This window comes from Vulpes vulpes, chromosome 3, assembly GCF_048418805.1.
Source record: "Vulpes vulpes isolate BD-2025 chromosome 3, VulVul3, whole genome shotgun sequence".
Classification (NCBI taxonomy): Eukaryota; Metazoa; Chordata; class Mammalia; order Carnivora; family Canidae; genus Vulpes; species Vulpes vulpes.
In genome coordinates, this window is record NC_132782.1 from 90,957,192 (window position 1) to 90,978,020 (window position 20,829).

General features: G+C 54.0%; 1 protein-coding gene across 9 annotated transcripts in view; it reads left to right on the top strand.

Moving 5' to 3' along the window:
- Positions 1-20,829, top strand: part of PRKAR1B (protein kinase cAMP-dependent type I regulatory subunit beta) — a 126,094-nt gene that overhangs the window by 78,475 nt on the left and 26,790 nt on the right. For all 9 annotated transcript variants that reach the window (XM_072753405.1, XM_072753403.1, XM_072753404.1 and 6 more), the window contains 3 exons: positions 9,503-9,564; positions 10,030-10,076; positions 18,692-18,850. In XM_072753405.1, coding sequence (XP_072609506.1) covers positions 9,503-9,564; positions 10,030-10,076; positions 18,692-18,850 — 268 coding nt within the window. The remainder of the gene's footprint in view (positions 1-9,502; positions 9,565-10,029; positions 10,077-18,691; positions 18,851-20,829) is intronic.

Consider the following 20,829-nt stretch of genomic DNA (forward strand, 5'->3'; position numbering starts at 1 on the left):
CTGACTGGTTGCTGGGCACCCTCCTCCCTGGCCTGTCCCACTCAGGGTGGCCTCACTCTCAGAACTGGCCCTGCCTGTTTGCTTCTGCAGGTTGCTTGGGAAGGTTGAGGTCAGGCCACCTCTGCCTGCAGCTCCAAGCATATCAGAAATGTAAGCCATTAAAAAGGAGTATAGAAGTCATACTGGATCATGAAACAGGCCAAGACCAGGGGTACAATGTGGCCCTCTGGCTTCATTCCCAGGAGATCCTGTGAGGTGGGTGAGCCTCTTAGCAGGGCTGGGAAAAGGGGCTCCCCACTGCTGTGTGCATGTGATCTGGAGCTGGCAGAAACAGTTATGAAGCTCCTGACTGTGAGTGCTCATTTTGCTAAATGCTTCACAAAATCCATATCTCGGTTAGGCTCTCAGAGCTCTATGAGGGTGGGCGTGCTACCCTATGCCATGTTACAGATGGGTTAAGTCCTTGGAGATTCAGTCCCTTGGGTCTGTCCAGGTAAGTTTAGCACTGGCAGCAGGTCCCTCAGAGAAGCAGTTGTCACAGGATGCCTGGCACTCTCGTGATGAAGTCCCATTTGTGCAGCTGCCACCCCCAGACAGTGAGCTCACAGGCAGGCTTACACACCTGCACTGAGGGTCAGGAATCCATGCACTTCTGGGGCTTGTGGCAGACTGGAGAGCATGTGCTCTGACCAGGGTGGGAGTGGGCTAATTTCTTGCTTTGTGAGAATGCAGGCCCCATGTTGCTAGAGCTTCATTTTATCTTTTAAAGAAAAGCTAAAAATTTGGATTTTTTATAACTCTGTCAATTTTTAAAGATTTTTAACTTTGAAAATGGTGTCCATGTTGGCATGTGAAGAAATAGAAAATGCGGAGCAATCAGTAAACTCAAAGTTAAACAGCAGCTGAAGGCCTTCCTCCGAGAAGCCAGGTCATGACGGCTTGGGGGCAGGTCCTGTCCAGCGTCAGCACACTGTGTGTTCTCCCATCACAAGTGGCTCCAGAAGACAGAGAGCAGGGAGGAGCTGCCCAGCTTCCGAGCATGATACGGGTGACACAAGGAAACAAACAAGAAGCCATGTAAAAGCTGTGAGGCATAGCATGTATTCTGTGAATGTAGATGCAAAAATCGTAAATAGCCAACCAAATTCAACTTGACTTTTGAAAACTACCCATTGAGACTAAGTAGGGTTTCTTTTAAAGATTTATTTATTTATTTATTCATGAGAGACACACAGAGAGAAGCAGAGACATAGGCAGAGAGAGAAGCAGGCACCATGCAGGAACCTGATGCAGGACTCGATCCTGGGACTCTGGGATCACACCCTGAGCCAAAGGAAGATGCTCAACTTGAGCCACCCAGGTGCCCCAAGACTACATAGGGTTTCAAGGACAGCTCCAGCTCAGAATGCTGTCCACGTTAATAGACCACAGGAAAAACATCGGTATGGTATGTCATGTACATGTTGAAAAAGAACCTGATAACACTCAGCAACTAATATAAAAATTCTTACCAAACTAAGCCTAGAAGGGAAATGTAATTTAGTAAAGGTCGCATGCACCTGTCACTGAGCAAACATCCTGGTGTTAGGGAATGTTTCTTCCATGCCGGATCACCTGGTTTGGAATCCTGGCTGTGTGACCCTGAGTGAATTCTTTAAACTGTCTGTGCCTCAGACCTCTCACCTGGAAATGAGGACAATGGGGATGATGGTGATAAATGCCGTGAGGTAGTACTGAGGAAGTACATGAGCTGGGATTTCACCCCAGGATGGTCTCTGACCGTCAGACAACTCATCTCTTATACTGTATGTAGAAAACCCAAAAGACTCCACCCCAAGATTGCTAGAACTCATACAGCAATTCGGCAATGTGGCAGGATACAAAATCAATGCCCAGAAATCAGTGGCATTTCTATACACTAACAATGAGACTGAAGAAAGAGAAATTAAGGAGTCAATCCCATTTACAATTGCACCCAAAAGCATAAGATACCTAGGAATAAACCTAACCAAAGAAGTAAAGGATCTATATGCTAAAAACTACAGAACACTTCTGAAAGAAATTGAGGAAGACACAAAGAGATGGAAAAACATTCCATGCTCATGGATTGGAAGAATTAATATTGTGGAAATGTCAATGTTACCCAGGGCAATTTACACATTTAATGCAATCCCTATCAAAATACCATGGACTTTCTTCAGAGAGTTGGAACAAATCATCTTAAGATTTGTGTGGAATCAGAAAAGACCCGAATAGCCAGGGGAATATTAAAAAAGAAAACCACAGCTGGGGGCATCACAATGCCAGATTTCAGGATGTACTACAAAGCTGTGGTCATCAAGACAGTGTGGTACTGGCATAAAAACAGACACATAGATCAATGGAACAGAATAGAGAACCCAGAAGTGGACCTTCAACTCTATGGTCAACTAATATTCGACAAAGGAGGAAAGACTATCCACTGGAAAAAAGGCAGTCTCTTCAATAAATGGTGCTGGGAAAATTGGACATCCACATGCAGAAGAATGAAACTAGACCATTCTCTTACACCAGACACAAAGATAAACTCAAAATGGATGAAGGATCTAAATGTGAGACAAGATTCCATCAAAATCCTAGAGGAGGGCAGCCCCGGTGGCGCAGCGGTTTAGCACCGTCTGCAGCCCGGGGTGTGATCCTGGGGACCCGGGATCGAGTCCCACATCGAGCTTCCTGCGTGGAGCCTGCTTCTCCCTCTGCCTGTGTCTCTGCCTCTCTCTCACTCTCTCTGAATGAATGAATAAATAAATCTTTAAAAAAAAATCCTAGAGGAGAACACAGACAACACCCTTTATGAACTTGGCCACAGCAACTTCTTGCAAGATACATCCATGAAGGCAAGAGAAACAAAAGCAAAAATGAATTATTGGGACTTCATCAAGATAAGAAGCTTCTGCACAGCAAAAGAAACAGTCAACAAAACTAAAAGACAACCTACAGAATGGGAGAAGATATTTGCAAATGACCTATCAGATAAAGGGCTAGTATCCAAGATCTGTAAAGAACTTATTAAACTCAACACCAAAGAAACAAACAATCCAATCATGAAATGGACAAAAGACATGAAGAGAAATCTCACAGAGGAAGACATGGACATGGCCAACAAGCACATGGGAAAATGCTCTGCATCACTTGCCATCAGGGAAATACAAATCAAAACCACAATGAGACACCACCTCACACCAGTGAGAATGGGGAAAATTAACAAGGCAGGAAACCACAAATGTTGGAGAGGATGCGGAGAAAAGGGAACCCTCTTACACTGTTGGTGGGAATGTGAACTGGTGCAGCCTCTCTGGAAAACTGTGTGGAGGTTCCTCAAAGAGTTAAAAATAGATCTGCCCTACGAACTAGCAATTGCACTGCTGGGGATTTACCCCAAAGATACAGATGCAGTGAAACGTCAGGACACCCGTTGCACCCCAATATTTATAGCAGCAATGGCCACAATAGCCAAACTGTGGAAGGAGCCTCGGTGTCCATCGAACGATGAATGGATAAAGAAGATGTGGTTTATGTATACATGGAGTATTACTCAGCCATTAGAAATGACAAATACCTACCATTTGCTTCGACGTGGAGGGACCTGGAGGATATTATGCTGGGTGAAGTAAGTCATCGGAGAAGGACAAACATTATATGGTCTCATTCATTTGGGGAATATAAAAATTAGTGAAAGGGAATAAAAGAGAAAGGAGAGAAAATGAGTGAAAATATCAGTGAGGGTGACAAAACATGAGAGACACCTAACTCTGGGAAATGAACAAGGGGTAGTGGAAAGGGAGGTGGGCGGGGTTTGGGGTGACTGGGTGATGGGCACTAAGGGGGGCACTTGGCGGGATGAGCACTGGGTGTTATGCTAAATGTTGGCAAATTGAACTCCAATAAAAAAAAAAAGACAACTCACCTCTTCTGGGAGAGACAGAGGGTGTTCAGAGACATCCTGTTGACCCCTCCTGCCCCCGAGGGCTCAAGGGCCCCAAATTTGGCTTCTGCTGGGATAGAGGAGGAAATGGGGCTGGTCTGAGGTGATGGTAGATAACAAGGGGACCCTCACACCCGGGAAGTGTCTGCTGGAGCTGCATGGGAAGGGGAGAGAGGCCTGCCCTGCCCCACCCCACCCTGGCGGTACCTTCCCTTCTTGTCTTAGACTTTACTTTCCAGCTCGGTGGCAGTTTGACCTGTGCTTACCTACCTAACTGTCCAGTGAAGCGTCTGGTGGGCTTCAGCCCGCTGGCTTAGTATTAGCATGCAAAGTCTTATTTTTAAGGTTGAGATGATTAACTTACCAGGAGGTCATATTCTTGCATTTGGACTGTATGTGGGGTTTAGATTTCAAACAAACAAACAAACAAACAAACAAACAAACCCCAAACCTTCCTGTGTGATGAGGATTCACTATAACACATTATTTCGTGGGGAGAGCCTCCCCAAGATGAAACAAACATTGCATTGTTTTTCCTGGAAATACAGTAAGCTGGGACTCGTTGGTGGGGTTCTGACCTCAAGGGTGACACCTCATTTTCAATGTGTCTTTGAAAACATGAATCTAAGTGAATAGTCAGGAAGCCTCCCCTCATGGGAGTCAGGCAGGAAGGGAAGGGCTCTAGGCTGTGAAGGTGACACATGTCTCCAGGAGCCCAGTTGGTGCCTGTGGCCTCATTGCTGGAACCAGGGAGTGTAACTCTTAGGATGAGACCCCTGGTCGGCAGCACCCAACTTTCTCTGGGAAGACCACCAGAGGACCCAGGGAACTAGTCAGCTGGCAGGGCTCAGGTGGCAGCCAGGTGTGCTTGAGGGCAGGGGATGTGACGCTCTGCCGTTGACACAAAGTCATCTGGTAAGTGTAGGTACCCTCCAGCCTTCCTGCCCTAGAGTATCTCTAGGAGTCTGGTCCTGCTAGCAAGAGCCAGGGGCTGCCTCCTTTGCAGAGGCCATGCCTCAGTGTGGACCCACCCATAAGTCAGGGCTTGGATGCATGGCCAGAGAGAGCAGAGACCCCACACCCTGGTGTGTTCTGTTGTGCACCTTCTGTGGCATAAATGAATGGGACCTTGAGGGAGTGGTCAGCCTTACTGTACCCCAAGCCAGATGTGTGACCATGGGCAAGTCACTTAACCTTTCTGAACCTTGATATACCTGTCTGTAAAGTGGGAAGAATGATGGGGGCCAACGTCTTTCTATGGTTTTGAGGTTTAAATGAGAGAATGTTAATGAGGCTTCCTCTTGGATGGAGTGCACTGGGTTCAGCCTGAGGATTCAAGATTGACTGCCACCATTTTCATAGTGAATGGCTTCAGGAAGCAGGGACTTCTCTCAGAAGACCCATACCTTGTTCAAGCTGATCTACTATCTTGGAGCTGTCTTAACAGACAGTTCATCCTCCATCCACTGTTCCCTCCACCCACCCACCACCCACCCTTCTACCCATCCATCTGCTCCCCCATTCACCATCCTTCTACCTTTCCTTCCACACATCCACTCTTCCATCCATCCATCCACCTGTCCACCCATCCACCCATCATCTGACCTCTAGCCTTCCATCCATATTGTACCAAGGACCTACTGTGAATCAGATGTGTGTCAGGCTGCAGTGATGATGCAGTCTTTGTTCTCAGAACTCACAGTCAGCTGGGGAGGAGGAAGTCAGGACACTGTCAGGTACAGGGGTCAGAGGGCAAGAGCTGAGGAACCCAGGGAAGGAGAGGTGCCAGTATGAGGAGTGACTCAGGTGGGAGCTTCCAAAGGGCTGTGGTCTCTGAGCCATGGGCCACCTGGAGGGAACCAGCACTTTGCAGGCCCTGAGCATCATGGTGGCTCTGCTTGGGTCCAGGCCAGGGTGTGGCTGGGGTCTAAGACTACCCATTCCCTGGCCACCATCCTGACCTTGCTCCCTGACCCAGATCTCTGGGTACTGGTCCCCAGTGCAGAGGCCTACCCCGTACAGAGGAAGGGGGGAGGGCTGAAAGTCTATGAATGTGGATGGCATTTCCCTCTGTGTGAGCAGGCTGCTGAGGCCTGAGCAGAGCCTATGATCTTGTCACCTAAAGGCGATGAGGCCACTTCTGCATCACATCATAATATGGCTCATGCTCGTGGCTCTCTCACCACTGGGGTGGTTGCTAGACCTGTCCTGAACTCGCTGTGTGATGCAGGAGTACAGAAACCAGGCTCCTGTGCTGCAAACTGGTTATTTTAGCATTTTGCCCACTGAATTTCCAGATTGCTGATTTTGTTGGTTTTTCTATTTATTCCACTTTATGCATGTAAATCTGCATTACTCTGGAAAGAATGCCTAGGCAAAACCAGAAGTCACAGGTGTTCACAGTATAGCAGGGCTAGGACCAACCCCTGACTTAGAGCAGCAAAAATCAACAGTACCAATAAATAATTAGAATTAAAGCAAAATCCTAGGTGATACCTCTGCCCCCATCATTCCTGGTTTGAGTCTGAGGGTCCCTTTGCTGCTTGGGCTGCCTCAGATGTGTGTGGGGGGATCTGGTGAAAAGTGCCCATGGGGCCACTGGGATAAGGTAAGTGGGCACCCCTTTGTCAGCTGCTCCCCACCATTGAGGGGATGGCCCTGCTTAGGCCTCGGGAAGCCTGAGGACCTCAGAGTCAGGCTGAGAGTCAAGGACAGGGTGCAGCCTCTGATCGGGATGTCTCCCAGCGATGACCAGCACCTGTCGCAGGCTAGTGGCTTCCCTAGAGTGGGCATCATGGCCCCCACCACCTGCTCTCTGAGGGTGCTTCCTGAGACTGGGAAGGCTCTATGCCCCCCAAACACACCTTCTTGTCCTCTAAGCTAGGTCTTGCTTAGCTCCGGGTGTCCCACAGAGCCCTGCACGGGAAGACGAGTGCGGCCTGGCCTCACCTCTTCCCAGCTGCTGGCCTTGGCAGAGTTACTTAGTGTCTCTGGTTTCCTAGTCTGGACAAGACAGCCACAGTTCTGACCTCAGAGCAAGTGGGCAGATGAAGGGCGCTTGGCCAGCATGGGTTCTGTCCTTGGGGCCTCATGGACTGAGGACTGTCATGTCTTCATGTTTCTGTGTCTTAGCAGCCCTGAGCACTGTGTCCCTGCACCTGGCACAGTGCCCAATGCAGGAGTGCTGAGCCCAGTGTCCTGGACCCTGGTGGGGGTGGCAGTGGGACCCACGTGTCAGACTCCCTGGGATGCAGGCAGCAGCTTCAGCAAAGCCTTCCAGAGGTCACTTCCAGATGAGAATAGAAAACTGTTTTCCTTTTCATGGCAGAGGCAGACAGGGCCTTTTAATGCCATTAAGTGCTAAGAGGCAGGAAGAATTGGGTTTTGTTTGAGAAGACGCAGAAGATAGGAAAAGAGGGGGCCTCTCAGTGGGGGATGGGCCAAGGTGGTGGGAGCATGGGCATCTATCCTGCACACAGCCGTGTCCAAGCCTTGATAATGGGGGCGGGGGTGCACTGGGAGTGTTAGCTTCTTCCAAAAGACTAGGGCAGCCTGGTGGCCCAGCGGTTTAGCACTGCCTTCAGCCCAGGGCATGATCCTGGAGACCCCGGGATCAAGTCCCACGTCGGGTTCCCTGCATCTCCCTCTGCCTGTGTCTCTGCCTCTCTCTCTCTCTCCCTCTGTCTCTCTGTCTCTGTCTCTGTCTGTCTGTCTGTCTCTCTCTCTCTCTCTCTGTGTGTGTGTCTCTCATGAATAAATAAAATCTTTAAAAAACAAATAAACAAAAACACCCAAAAGACATGGGCTAGCTGCACTTTTCGGTAAGTGGGGCTGGGCTCTCTGAGATTTGTTGTTTCTTCTGTACCCAGGGAGGGAGTGGGATGCCTGTGTGGTCAGTAGGGTGCTGTGCCAGGCCCAGGTAGGGCAGCCACTAGGGCAGTCATCAGGTCTGTACATCTCCACGTAGATGTGCATCAAGGGGCATAGGACGAAACATAAGAGTTACAACCAGTATATTCATATGAATGATAACCATAGGCCTCTTCACAGGCTCATACTCGTGCAGCAGACATACGGGCTATTTGTGGGGTGGCCAGTGGCCTGCGGCCTGACTGCTGTCTGGAGCACCTGCCCAGGCTGCATGGTGGTGGGTCCTGAGATTGGCTTCACTGCTAATGGCATTTGGGGAAATATTGTACCATTACCAGTAAACGTTTTTAAAAATGAAGTAGGAATTGTAAAATCATTTCTTTTTTTTTTTTTTTAAGATTTTATTTATTTATGAGAGGGACAGAGAGAGAGGCAGAGACATAGGTAGAGGGGAGGTAGGCTCCCTGTGGGGAGCCTAATGCAGGACTCCATCCCAGGACCCCGGATCACAATCTGAGCTGAAAGCAGATGCTAACCACTGAACAGTCCAGGCATCCCTGTAAAATTATTTTTTAAAGATCTGTTCATTTTGGGATTCTTGATGCTGTGGTTTTGAGGAAATGCAGTTTGGAAAACAGACCAGACACATCTGCAGATGCTCTCCCAGGCGAGGTGTGGCTGGGAAATGTGCCTGGGCCAGGGGACAGATACCAGGTCTGTACAGGGAAGGAGGGGTTGTGGGGACCCTGCAAATGCTCTGACGCCCCTGCCACCCACTGGTTCCCCCCATGGTGCTTCCCTCTTTCTTAGAGAGGAAACAGCTACTACTTTAAGAATGACTTGGTAATGTTCTGGACCCTGGAAACAGCAGAGCACAGGGTGGTTTGCATCTCTGACTTTGCACTTGCTTCTCGGGGCTTGGCACCCAACCTGCATCCAGACCTGTGAGCACCTCTGATGTTGGCTCAGCCTGAGCCATGGGGCCCAGCTTTCTCCTATTGCTGTAGCCAGGTGAGAGGAGGAAGGCCACCCTGAGCTCTGCGGTGTGCATTTCCCCATGAGGGGCACCAGCTGCCTGCTCCTGAAGGTGGCCAGTGCATTTTGGGAGCAAGAGGCTGACCTCTGACATTGTGTTCTGGTTGCGGTTGGCAGAGTCAAAGGGTCCCCCCCATGCACACTCTACCTCCCTGCCTTGTGCATCCTACCTGTTCCATCCAGGCCACAGCCACACTTAGGAAATTAAATGCCCTGACTGCCTTTTGGCACAGCCTGAGCATCAGGCATCTCAGACACACTCCTGCCTCTGAGGCCTCAGGACGCCCCCCTCAGGAAGCATGCAGAAAGCAGCGTTCTGGTAGGACTGTGTTTCCCAATGTGATAAACATTCTGGCGATATATTTACTTTGTTTTATGTCCAAAGCAGTGTGTACAATGTGATTCCATTTTTGTCAAAACCCAGAAAGTGAACTGTGTCACAGAAGGATCTGCAAATGACAAGCTGGTGCCTGGACAGCAGGGTTATGACGGGGTGGTAGTGGTGGTGGGGGGGTGATTTCCTTTTTTCCATTTCCTGGGGGAGCAGAGCTGGTTGCTCTGTGTGAGGTGAAGCAGTGGAGTCCGCGCCCCACGTTGCTCCAGCTCCTCCATGGGATGCGTTTTCTCTTTCAGTGACATATTCGACGCCATGTTTCCTGTCACGCACATCGCTGGGGAGACCGTCATACAGCAAGGTATATTCCCTGCTTCTCTGAGCAGGAGCGTGGGGCCGTGGGCTGTGGGCTCACCCTGGGTGTGGACACAAAACCTGTTGTCTGCCTTGAGGAGTCTCTCATGAAACCAGAGCACATCGCTCTGCTTGTCAACTGCATGTCAACTGGCTGTTGCAGTTGCCTTCCATTAACAGAGGGGAACCCTGTGACAGGCCAGGCATGGACCTCAGGTGCCCCACCCCACGCGGGACACAGGTGACTGCACTGGGGGGGGGCATGTGCTGGCCATTTCACTGTGTCCATGTATGTCAAACCATCGTGTCATCTGTACAAGTTTTATTTTTAAAAAATTAAGAGAAAATGGTAGAAGCCTGGGTTGCTCGGCCTCTGTGAAGCCAGGCTGCAGGTACTGCCTACAGAGAGGCCAAAAGTGCCACACCTGGTACCCTTGGCGTTGTCCACAATGTGTGCTTTCTTTTGTTCTAGGGGACGAAGGAGATAACTTCTATGTGATTGACCAAGGAGAAGTAGACGTGAGTATCTCCTATCTGCTCCGGAAAATAGTGCCTCTGTCCGCGGCCTGGTCAGTGAGGTAGTACATTTCACAGTGTGGATTTGGGCCTCGTGGGTCAGCCAGACTCCGCCACTGCCTTGGGTGTCAGCACTTTATAAAGTAGGCGACGCCAAGTGTTTGCAGACCTAAAGGCCTCAACCGTGGCTGTCACGCCCTGGTGACCTGGGAGCCACCAGCATCTTGCACAATAGCCTTTCCTCTTCTTCCTGCCCACTCTGCTCTGTCCACCTTGCCAGTCTCAGGCTGAGGGGCTCACGCTGTTGTGGATGTGCTGAGCATGGCAGAGTCATGCTCCTGCAGCCTCCTGCCCCCAGCTCCGCACCTGGGCCCCCACCCGAAGGGTAAGGGCATCCCTCTCTGGGTCCTGCAGGCTGCCGTCCACACGGGGCCGTGCAGACGGCACCCCATGTGCACCAGTCTCAAGGAAAGCCCTCAAATGGGCTTCTCTCTGAATCAGACCCAGGACCTTTGTGCGACCACAGGACAGGGCTGAGCCCATGGTGTCCTCTCACTTCCTGGGATCCTTTGGCACCTTGCTGCCTCTGTTGGGACCCCTGTTGCCCCCTCCTGCCCCCGTGTCTCCGTTGGCCTCCGGCAGATGTCCCTCCTTCGCATGGGCATCTGGCCCTATGGTTTCCACTGTGGCCTCAGCAGTCTCCTTCCTGTGACTCAACTCAGTTTGTGGTTTTACACAGGCCACCTCTGGGCCTCGGGGTGCTGGGCGCCCTCACGCCTCCCCTGCACTATACCCCCTGCCTGTGAGGTGGGCACCACACCCTCTGGCTCCCAAACGATTTGTCTCCCTGGCAGCCCATCTGTGTTGGCCTGTGTCACTGTCTCCTGGGAGCTGGCAGCACGGGAAGTGACTCACAGCCCAGGTCTTACGGTGAGGGGCACATGGAGTCACCTTGGGGACCCCGAGCTGCTCTGTCCTGAGCTCAGGGCCTGGCCCAAGCCTCAAGGGTGGGAGGGTTGGCGGTGGGGGGGAGCTTTGTCTGCCACCAAAGAAGGAAACTGAGGCAGGAGCCCAGGGCCCTGGGCTGCCCATAGTCACAGTCAGCACCTGTTACCTTTGCTGTGGGTTAAAGCAAATAGTGGGAGATAGAGAGACAGGCAAGCATGCAGCCAGCGCCCCGGACCTCAGGGAGACCCCGAGGACAGGCAAGTGTGCAGCCAGTGCCCTGGACCTCGGGGAGACCCAAGGATGGGCAGGCGTGCAGCCAGCACCCCAGACCTCTGGGAGACCCCGAGGATGGAGGCAGCTGGTTCCTGGTTCAGACCCACGTCTGTCCCCCTGGTCCTCATCCTGCCTGGCTCTTCCACGTCATTCTCATTGTCCATCACTCCCCCTAGAGGCCCCTCTTCCCTCTCTGCCTTGCTTGAGTTCTTGCTCTCATGTTTAATGCATGTTTACTGCACTCTCCCTGTGCGCAGAACATACACTTGGGGCACATGGCCTCTGTCCTCCGGCCTGTAAGTTTGCAGGACATGGCCAATGAGTGTCTGGCCTGTAGGTCTCGATTCCTCTTGTCCCTCCATGCTTATTTCTGCCCTTCCTTTTTTTTTTTTTTTAAGATTTTATTTATTTATTCATGAGAGACACAGAGAGAGAGAGGCAGAGACACAGGCAGAGGGAGAAGCAGGCTCCATGCAGGAAGCCTGATGTGGGACTCGATCCCAGAACTCCAGGATCATGCCCTGGGCCAAAGGCAGGCGCTAAACCACTGCGCCACCCAGGGATCCCTATTTCTGCCCTTCCTTGCAAACTCCTATGCATCCTTCAAGACCCCGCTGGAGCCTGGCTCCTCCCAGTCCAGGCAGAGCCACATCTCGCTCCTCTCTTGGGCTGCTGTGCTGATAACCTTCACCACCGTGTGACTCCTACGCTTCCAACCCCGGAATGTTCTCTCCCCTTGTGTGTTCATGGAAGTTCATGAGTCTTCTAATTCAATTCCAGAGGTATCTTCAAGGGAATGAGTCAGTTGTATCATTAGGGTTTGGGCAGAAATGAGAGCTGAGAGGACCCCGGGGAATTCTGGGCACACCTGTGGTTCTGCTGGGTGAGCAGGTATGGGACGTGGTAAACCTTCCCCCAGAGTTCTTTGCCATTTCTCTCTGGATCCTGGAGGGCCTCCATCAGGGTCTCGTGAGATATCCCTCCCTGACCCGTGTGGGAAGATGGCAGACAGTCCAGGGCCCCTCAGCGTTGGGGTGTCAGAGCTCAAGCCTTGTCACTGACCACCATGTTCATTTACTTGAAGGACACGGAGCCACAGATCCAAGCAGGCAGTTCTGACATGGCCTTGAAGAGCCCACTGTGGGGTTGGGTGGAGGCTCTCTGGATGCGGTCCCCTTCTCCCCCATTAATCCACTCTCTCCTGGCTGCCGTGACTATGGCCCTAGGCAGACGCCACCCTGCCTCCTCCTCCCCACACACATACCACAGAGACCCCCCACTCTGATGCAGGGAGGGGGCCCGCCACTGAACACCTGGCAGGAACCACTTGAGGGTGGGGCCTGAAGGAGGGTCCCCTAAGTAACTCTGGGCTGACCTCTGCTGCTCAGCATCTTAGCGTAGGCTGTTCCCCCTCCTCACACCCACCCTTCCATCTACCAGGAATGGAATGTTGCACTCAGGTCCAACGGGAGGCTGTCTCCTTGCCCCGCTGCCCCCAGCACCCTTCAGAGGTAGGATGTGACAGGGAAGAAGTGGCTGGCTGAACCTGCTCGTCCTGAGGGGGCCTCTGCCCACCCCCCAAGAGAGGTCCCAGAGCTGGGCCCCAGGCCCCCTCAGAATGGGGTAGGGGCTGATGGGCAGTTCCCAGCCTCTCTGTGCTGGCGACCTCATGATGTGCCAGGTGTCACAGCTGGCTTTTTTGGAGGCCAGGGGCCCATAGAGGCAGTTTGGGGATGGAGAAAGGTGAGTTTTCATAACCAGAGTTCTCCAAATACGTTGTCTTAGCAGGTCCAGCCCCCAGTCTTGGCCTCAGAGATTCAGGTACAAAGGCGGCTTTAAGTGCTTGCTGGACCTTGGCTCACCCGAGCCAGGATGTCCGGGCACCGTGGGTGGACGCTTGCGTCCGGCTGTAGTCTCAAATTTGGGCCCGCCAGCCCTTGAAGGGACAGGCAGTGACTTGTGGGCTGCCCCGCGATGCCTGATGCTCGGGTTCCCAGCCGGGAAGGGCGGCGGGGAGCCCTTCTGTGATGTGGGACGCATCGGGCAGCGCAGCAGTGTGGGGGATGGCCACATTTGAGGGAATCAAAAGAGCTCAGTCAGGGATCTGGGATGAAAAAGTGGCACATTGGCCAGCCGGGGTGAGTTATGGGGTATGTGTTATAATAATTACTGTTATTACTGCTCGCGGCGTGAAATTGCCCCAGATGCTCTGAGGCCCAGGCATGCTGTTTGTGTGCTCATTTCTGTAAACTGCCTTCCAGGGCGCAGGAAGCAACCTGGCTGACCTGGCTGACCTGGCCCTGTGGCCTTCCAGGGCCGTGTTGGGGTTGCTGAGCCTGGCTCGTAGATGCCAGCGATGCCAGCGATGCCAGTCTCATTTGGGTGGGGGCCCTGCTGAATGTCAGAGCCCTGTGGGGGGCAGGGTCCCCTGGGACCCCACCCTGCTCTTCTGCCTGGCTGGGCTCAGGGGTGGACATCCTGAGCCCCGCCCCTCTTCTGCAGGGAGGACACTGCCCTCTGACCCCCTGCGCCCTAGGGGGACAGCCAGGTGACCAATGCCAAAAGCACCAGGTTCAGTTTAAATTATGGTTTTCCAGAGAGACACCGCAGCATGTGTGTTGCCAAGAGCTATAATCCATTTTTCTAAGTATAAAAATATCTTCCAATTTGTTTTATTCGTGGAACATAGCATTTCTACTTAAAAGGATACTCGGCTGCCGATTTTAGGGCTCAGGAACGTAGTTCTGTCTGAGGCCCAGCCCTCCCTAATCCTGCGAGGCCTTCACTATTTTCGGACCCTCCTTTGTGCTGGGATGCCCCCCCACCCCGGCCCCTGCCCACCCGGTTCCCAGTGTCTAGCCTCTGAGCTCTGAGCTGTGTCCCTGAGACGGGGTGCCTCAGGGCATGGCCGTTGGGCTCTGTGGGTCACCATCAGCTGTTACTCAGCAGGTACCTGAAGCTCTGGCTCTTTGGTTTTGTTTTGTTTCTTTAATTGGTAAAGTATGAATTCCTAAAATTTGCTGTCTAACCATTTCCAGGTGTCCAGTTAAGGGCACCGAGCACATTCCCATGGCTGGGCCACTGTCCCCCTATCCATCTCCAGAACATTCTGTCCCCATGACCCCTTGACCCCACCTGCTCTCCCAGCCTACCCCCACCTTCTACTCTCTGTGTCTGTGAGTCTGATGACGCCAGAACCTCGTGTGTGTGGGGTCCCCATGTGTGTCTTTCTGCATCTGGCTTGTGTTACTCGGCCTCACATTGTCAGGGCACGTCCCTGTTGTGGCAGGTGTCCTTTCTTCCTTCCTGAGGTTGAACAGTGACCCACTGTGTGGATGGACCCCACTGTGTCTATCTGTCACATCGGTGGACACCTGCATTGCTCCAGGCTCCTGGCCATCACATGTCTTGCAGCCACATACGAGTACCTGCTCAGGCCGTCAAGACGTGTCTGGGAATCAGTCACTGATAGTTCACCTGGAGTTGGCTCGGAAGCTTCTCTGCAGTCCAACACCTATCTCACACAGGGTGCATCTGGGAACGCCCAGCACACACTGTAATTCTATGCTGAGGCCCCAGCAGCCCTGCTGTGATCAGGGACTGCTTTGCCTCCAGCTGTAAGGACTGTCCTCAGGAACTGGGGACGGGGACCTCAGAGCCCCACTCATGTGGTAGGGGCCTTCCTATATACCCCATACCTATTCCCTTTCCAGGAGGGGTGCTCCAGGGTTCCCACAAAATCCTGCCCCGTGAGCCTCTAAGTGTGGTCGATGTTAGGGAGGGCAGGGAAAGGACTGTGTGCCAGGACAGATTTGGAGTTCCTCTGGAGGAAACCTGAATGGAAACTGCACAGCCCAGGTTCCACAGACGGGAGCATCAGGAGGGACACCTGTGCTGGGCGTCATGTTGTGGGCAGCAGCCAACCAGATCACCCCCTGGGCATTTGGCATTTGGAGCTAGAGATGAGTGAGGCCTGGCGAGAAGAGCCACACTACAGAGATGGGGCTTCTGCTCCCTCCAGGGCGCCTGTAGGCCGCCCAACCCAGTGACTGCAACACACTCGCTGTGGGGACACTCCTGCTGTTTGTGGCGGGAGCCTGGGGAGGCAGGAGGAGACGGGCCATTAGCTTTTCCTCGCCATCTGTGACAGCAAAACAACAACCAGGGCTAGAGTTATCCTTGCCACCGTGCCAGGTCAGCTCCAGGCAGTATGAGAAATGCAGGCAGGCTGAGGCTACTCGCCACTCCTGCTGCGATTCCACAGATAACTCCAGGCACAGTGTTCTGTCTCCGCTGCCCAGACGGCTTCTGCTAGCCCATTTCTGTTTCCTGTGGAGGAGCGCATTGCACTGAGATGCCCAGGTCGGGAAGGGCAGGTGGCCGAGTGAGGCGGCGGGCACGACATGTGGGTGATGCTCACTCAGCCCTGGTCTGTGTCTGAGGCTCCAGCTCCTAACATCGGGGCCCCACCTTGGGATTTTATTGAGCAGGATCCTGGGCCTTCAATCGGATCGCTGCCTCTACCTCCTTCTGCGTGGACCACACACGCCACAGCTACCTGCTGGAGCGCCAGTCACTGGGCCTCAGCCCCCGGGCTCTGGGATTGCTGGGCCTGCCACCCACAGCTGCCTTTTGAGTTACTTCTCCACTCCTTCCCCTCTCCCCTCTGGTGGCCACATGCTGTTCTCGGTAGGCCACCTGAGGGAGCAGTCACAGTGTTAACCAAATGAACTGCCAGAACCTTCTGTGGCTTCCTTCCTTCCCCCACCCTCTGCTCCTGCCCCTGGGCATCTCTCCCTGCTTGATCTTGCTGCATCCTGGCCCCTCCATGTCACCAGGGCCGAGGGCCTTTGCAGATTCTGTTCTCTGCCTCAGTTGCCCTTCTCCCACATCTTTGCATGCTGGCCCTGGCTCTGGATGCTTGGGGCCTGGCTCGCGTTTCCCTTCGGGGAGAGCCCTCTACAAACGGTCTCTGCCCTGGTCCTCTGAACGCTGTTCTCTTCATGCCTGGAGTACGCTTCATGATGAATGTGTGTTTGTAGCATTATTTGCCTGCAGTCTTTCTCCTGACTGGTGGGTGAGTCCCCATGGACAGGAGCCCGCCTGCCTTCCCCTGCTGACCGCCAGCAGTTAGAATGTACAGGGCACAGAGTGGCGCTCAGTCCACACTGGGGGTGGTGGACAGACAGATGGATGAATGCACTAACGCACAGCAGCCGGGTGGGAGCTCTGGGTTCAGCCGGAGAAGTCTCTGTCAATGGTGGGAACACAAGTGTAGCCCAGTGGGGCCTCCCACCATTTTTCTTCTAAAAGAAGAAGAAGAAACAAAAATGAGACAAAGCAAGAAGTAGCCCCCTTGCGTGCCAGCTGGGGTGGGGCCCCGTGCTGCGCTGGCTGCGGTGACAGAAGCCAGTGTCCCGAGAAGGATGGCCCCTTTGTGCTGTGTGGGGCGGCCTGCAGTGTGGCCCTGGGCCTGTCGGGGGCTCCACACAATGGTTTTCTCTGAGGCCTGGGCTTCTGGGCGGGAAGCAGGTCCCTGCGGCCCCTGGGTGCCTGCGCTCTTTGGGTTCTTGGGAGTCCTGCCCCCACTGGCCACTGTGCAAGGCAGGTCAGGCAGTCTCCCGATCACAGACGGTATTCCTGAGCTCACGTCGCTGCCCATTAGCACAACCTGCATACACACGGTGCCCCCACATTCACCCTGGTGCAGTCACGAGAGATGTGCATCCCCCACAGGGACAGAGACCCATTCTGTGGCTATGACGACCGGCCCACCTACACTAAACCCAATAGCTCACATGTCAGTGATATAAGGACTCCCCCCGGGATTCCTTTCCAAGGAACCATGGTTGCTGGAGGGGACCTGTCACCTGAGAGGGGTCCTGGGGCTCCCAGGGATCCTGGGGGACCAGTGCAGGTGTCATGGAGCTGCACTGCCAGCATTGGGCACGTGGCTGTTTTGAGCAGGATTTCACCACAACAGAGCATGGCATGGGTAGGGCTGGCTGGGGCCTGGGTTACCAGGACCATTGATAAGTCATCACCCCCCATACACACACACACACACAGGCCCGGGTCCCCTTTGGGAAAACCAGGGGCACCAGTTCTGGAGGGTGTTGTCTGAGGTCCTTGCACCCCTTACATTCCTGGGTCTTGGGTTGTCTTTCCTGTGTCCCTGCCTTGTGGGGAGGATGGGACATAGTCCTGGTTCCTCAAGGGCCTCATCGTGTGGAAGCTGGGATCTCCTCTCCCAGGTCCCCAGCTGCTCCGACCTCCCTGTGGGTGCACGAGGACACAGGCCCAGGAGCAGGTACTCTGTGTTCAGCCAGGCTGGTGGAAGCTCATAGGGTCACAGGCAGCTTCACCTCTGCACAGCCGTGGTGTCCTTCCCACCCAGCTTCCTGGGACTCTTGCTCACATGTATCACGGAGTTATCACCTGCATGTTTTCTTGCGGATACGCGATTCTGTGCCTCAGTTATTGCACAGATAATGAGTCATTGATTTCAGTAAGAATCGCGTCCATGATTCACCGCAATCCGATCTTTCCCGACGTGCACCCATTTTGGCAATGGGCACTGTTCTGCAGGCTCATTGACACGCTGGGGGAATAAAGCATGCGTTGTGTCAATTTATAGTAACCGAATCTGTATAGGCACCGCATAATAAACAATCTGTACTATTCTTGCGCGATACGGAACGTGCAGGGTCAATGCATAGTGGGAGCACTGTGCCGGGTCACCCATGCAGGCTGAAAGGGCCCCTCTCAGCTGGGCCTCATTGGCGCCCTGGCAGCGTCTCCACCGGCCACAGGCCATGGGAGCTGGGTGCTGTGGCCCCAGGCAGGAGGCCCCGTCAGCATGGCTCCTTGCTGGCTAGTCCAGGCATGTGTGCTGCTGGAACTGGGGGCAGCGGGCAGAGCCTGGGAGGGTGTCAGCAGGGATGCCTATGGAAGCCCTAAGTCTGACCCACTGTGTGCAGCTGGGGAGGCTCTGGGTCCTGAGACCCATCCAAGGCTGATGACTTGAAGGCTGGCCAGGGAGGCAGGCAGGGCTTCTGTACAGGCCAGGAGCCCTAGACAGTGTCCGCCTCTGGCCTGGGCCTGTCTCACTGTGATGGAGGGTGGGGACTCGAGGGCACCATGGTGCCTGTCCAGCTGCGGCTCTGCACAGAGCTGGGGGAGAGGCGGGCAGCATAGCCAGCAGAGATCCAGGACAGGCTTGGGCTGTGGAGTGGGAAGTTGCTCCCCCAGTTGAGGGGGCCTGGGAGCTGCGGCTGCATGTTCCCTTCTCACCGGGCCCCCTTTGGTGGGTGTGGAGGAGGGCCGCTAGTGCAGGATGCGCCACTGTGAGATTTCTGACATTTCTCACTATCCCCATATCTCACTATACCCTGAAGGTGTATGTGAATGGAGAGTGGGTGACCAGCATCAGCGAAGGGGGCAGCTTTGGGGAGCTGGCGCTCATCTATGGCACCCCCAGGGCAGCGACCGTGAAAGCCAAGACGGACCTCAAGCTCTGGGGCATCGACCGGGACAGCTACCGGCGTATCCTCATGGTGAGTGACACCCTGGCACAGGAGCTTCAGCTTCGTCCAAGCAAGGGTGACAGATAAAGGGCTGATGGGGTGGGTGAAAAGTATGGGAGGGATTCTGAAAATTTCTTAGAAGGTAAGCAGGCAGTTGGGGAGGCCTCTTTGCTTTCTTTCCCTATTTACTTTCAGCTGTCTGGAATGGGGTTGTGATGGCTGGAGCTCCAGCTGCCATTCTGGACCATGAGGTGACTCTGAGGATGGAACCCATTCACCAAGGTGGTGGAACAAAGAGATGCCAGAAGCGTGGCTCTCTGGTGGCCCCAGCATAGAGGGACTGGACTGCTTGCCCCAGACATCCTCATACAGGGGTCAACCCCAGGTGTTTTTGCCTCTGTCATTTTAGGTTTTCTCTTCCATGCAACCACATGCACTCTTAGCTGGTGCAGGGCAGGTGTGGGTCCCTGTGCGATGGTTGGGGCTGTGGCAGGTGCACAGAGGCTCCTAGAGGTGAGCTGTGAACCGAGAGGCTCTTCCTGGGGAGAGAAGGCAGGCTCTTCCAGTGCCCACTCAGTGCTCATCCTACACACACCACCCACCAGGCACTGTTCTCAGGGCTGAGATGCATCAGGGGGCACCACAGACGCAGCATCTGCCCTCGGGAAGCCTGCGTGTTAGTTAGTAGAGCAGTATCTCAGGTGGTGACAATTCCTTAGAGATAATTACAACAGAGAAGAGGGTGGAGGGGACTGTGAGTTGGGAGGGCCACTGTTTTATAGAAAGGCCCTGAAGACCCCCTCCTGGGATAAGGTGGCATAACAGCAGAGGCAAGGAACCAGCAAGTCCTGGAGAAGAGTGTCCAGGCAAAGGCCCTATGGCACAAGCTTGGATGCTTGTGGAGCAGTAGGGAGACCACCATGAATGGGAATGTAAAGGTCACGTGGGGTACGGTTCACACAGAGCCCTCAGCTCCTACCTGGGGGTGTGTGGGGAGCCCTGCAGTAGTTTCAACAGAGGAGCTTCTGCAGCCAACTGGAGGCTGTCCTGCAGATGGTGGAAAGCATCCTGACCCCGGCAGCAGTGAGGGAGCCAGAAGGCTCTGGGCCAGCCACACTGGTCCAAGGACCTCCCAGCACCGTCTTGGTCCCTCTCCATCACTGGGAAGAGGCCACCAGAGCTGAGCACCTGGCCTTTGGGAAACTTCGCTTCTTAGTCACTTAGGCTCGCTAGGTGGTCATGGCTGCACCAGGTGCTTTACTTTGTGGGTCAGGGATGGTGTCTGCTGAGATCCCAGGGCCTAGACCCCAGGAGGGGTCCTAACAGCCCACAGGGAGGTGACTAAGGCCAGCTGCTTGCTGGGAGACCCTTGGCTTCCCCCACATGCTCTCTGGGACTGGGCTGTCTCCCCAAGGCCAGCCTGGACGCTGCAGCTTCCAGGGAGGGACTGTGATGTGGGGATGCTCTGGGGGAACACTTGTTTGAAACATCCTCATGGCTCAGTAAGGTGGGAGCCTGAAGATGGGGTCCTGCTCCTGCTGCCTCCCCTCTCAGGATCACCAACACCCCCACCCTGCCCATCCTCATCCCATTGCAACACCCAGGGTTTCACAACACAGGAAGGTTTCAGCGCAGTCTTTGGGCAACTGTTTGATCAGGCTCTGTGCGTGAGGAACCCGTCATCTGTGTACTCAGTAAGCGTTGATTGGGCACCCGCTGTGTGTCAGGGGCTCTTGTAGAGCTGTGGATACATCAGGAGAGAGCAGCTGAATGTGTGCTGGTGTAGGTGGGGCACCCTGAGGCACCATCCCCCCCCCTCCCAGGAAGGGGCAGGTTTGGGAGAGGACCCAGCACCCTCTGTCCCCCGCAGTCCCCTTCACACACCTGGCCCCCTATTGCATAAGCCATTGTTCCTCACCATCCCCAGCGCTGAGCCCTTCTTGGCTGTGGGATTTTTGTGGCTGGAACCTTGTATTCAGGGAAGTTCCCAAACCACTGAGGCAGCTGGC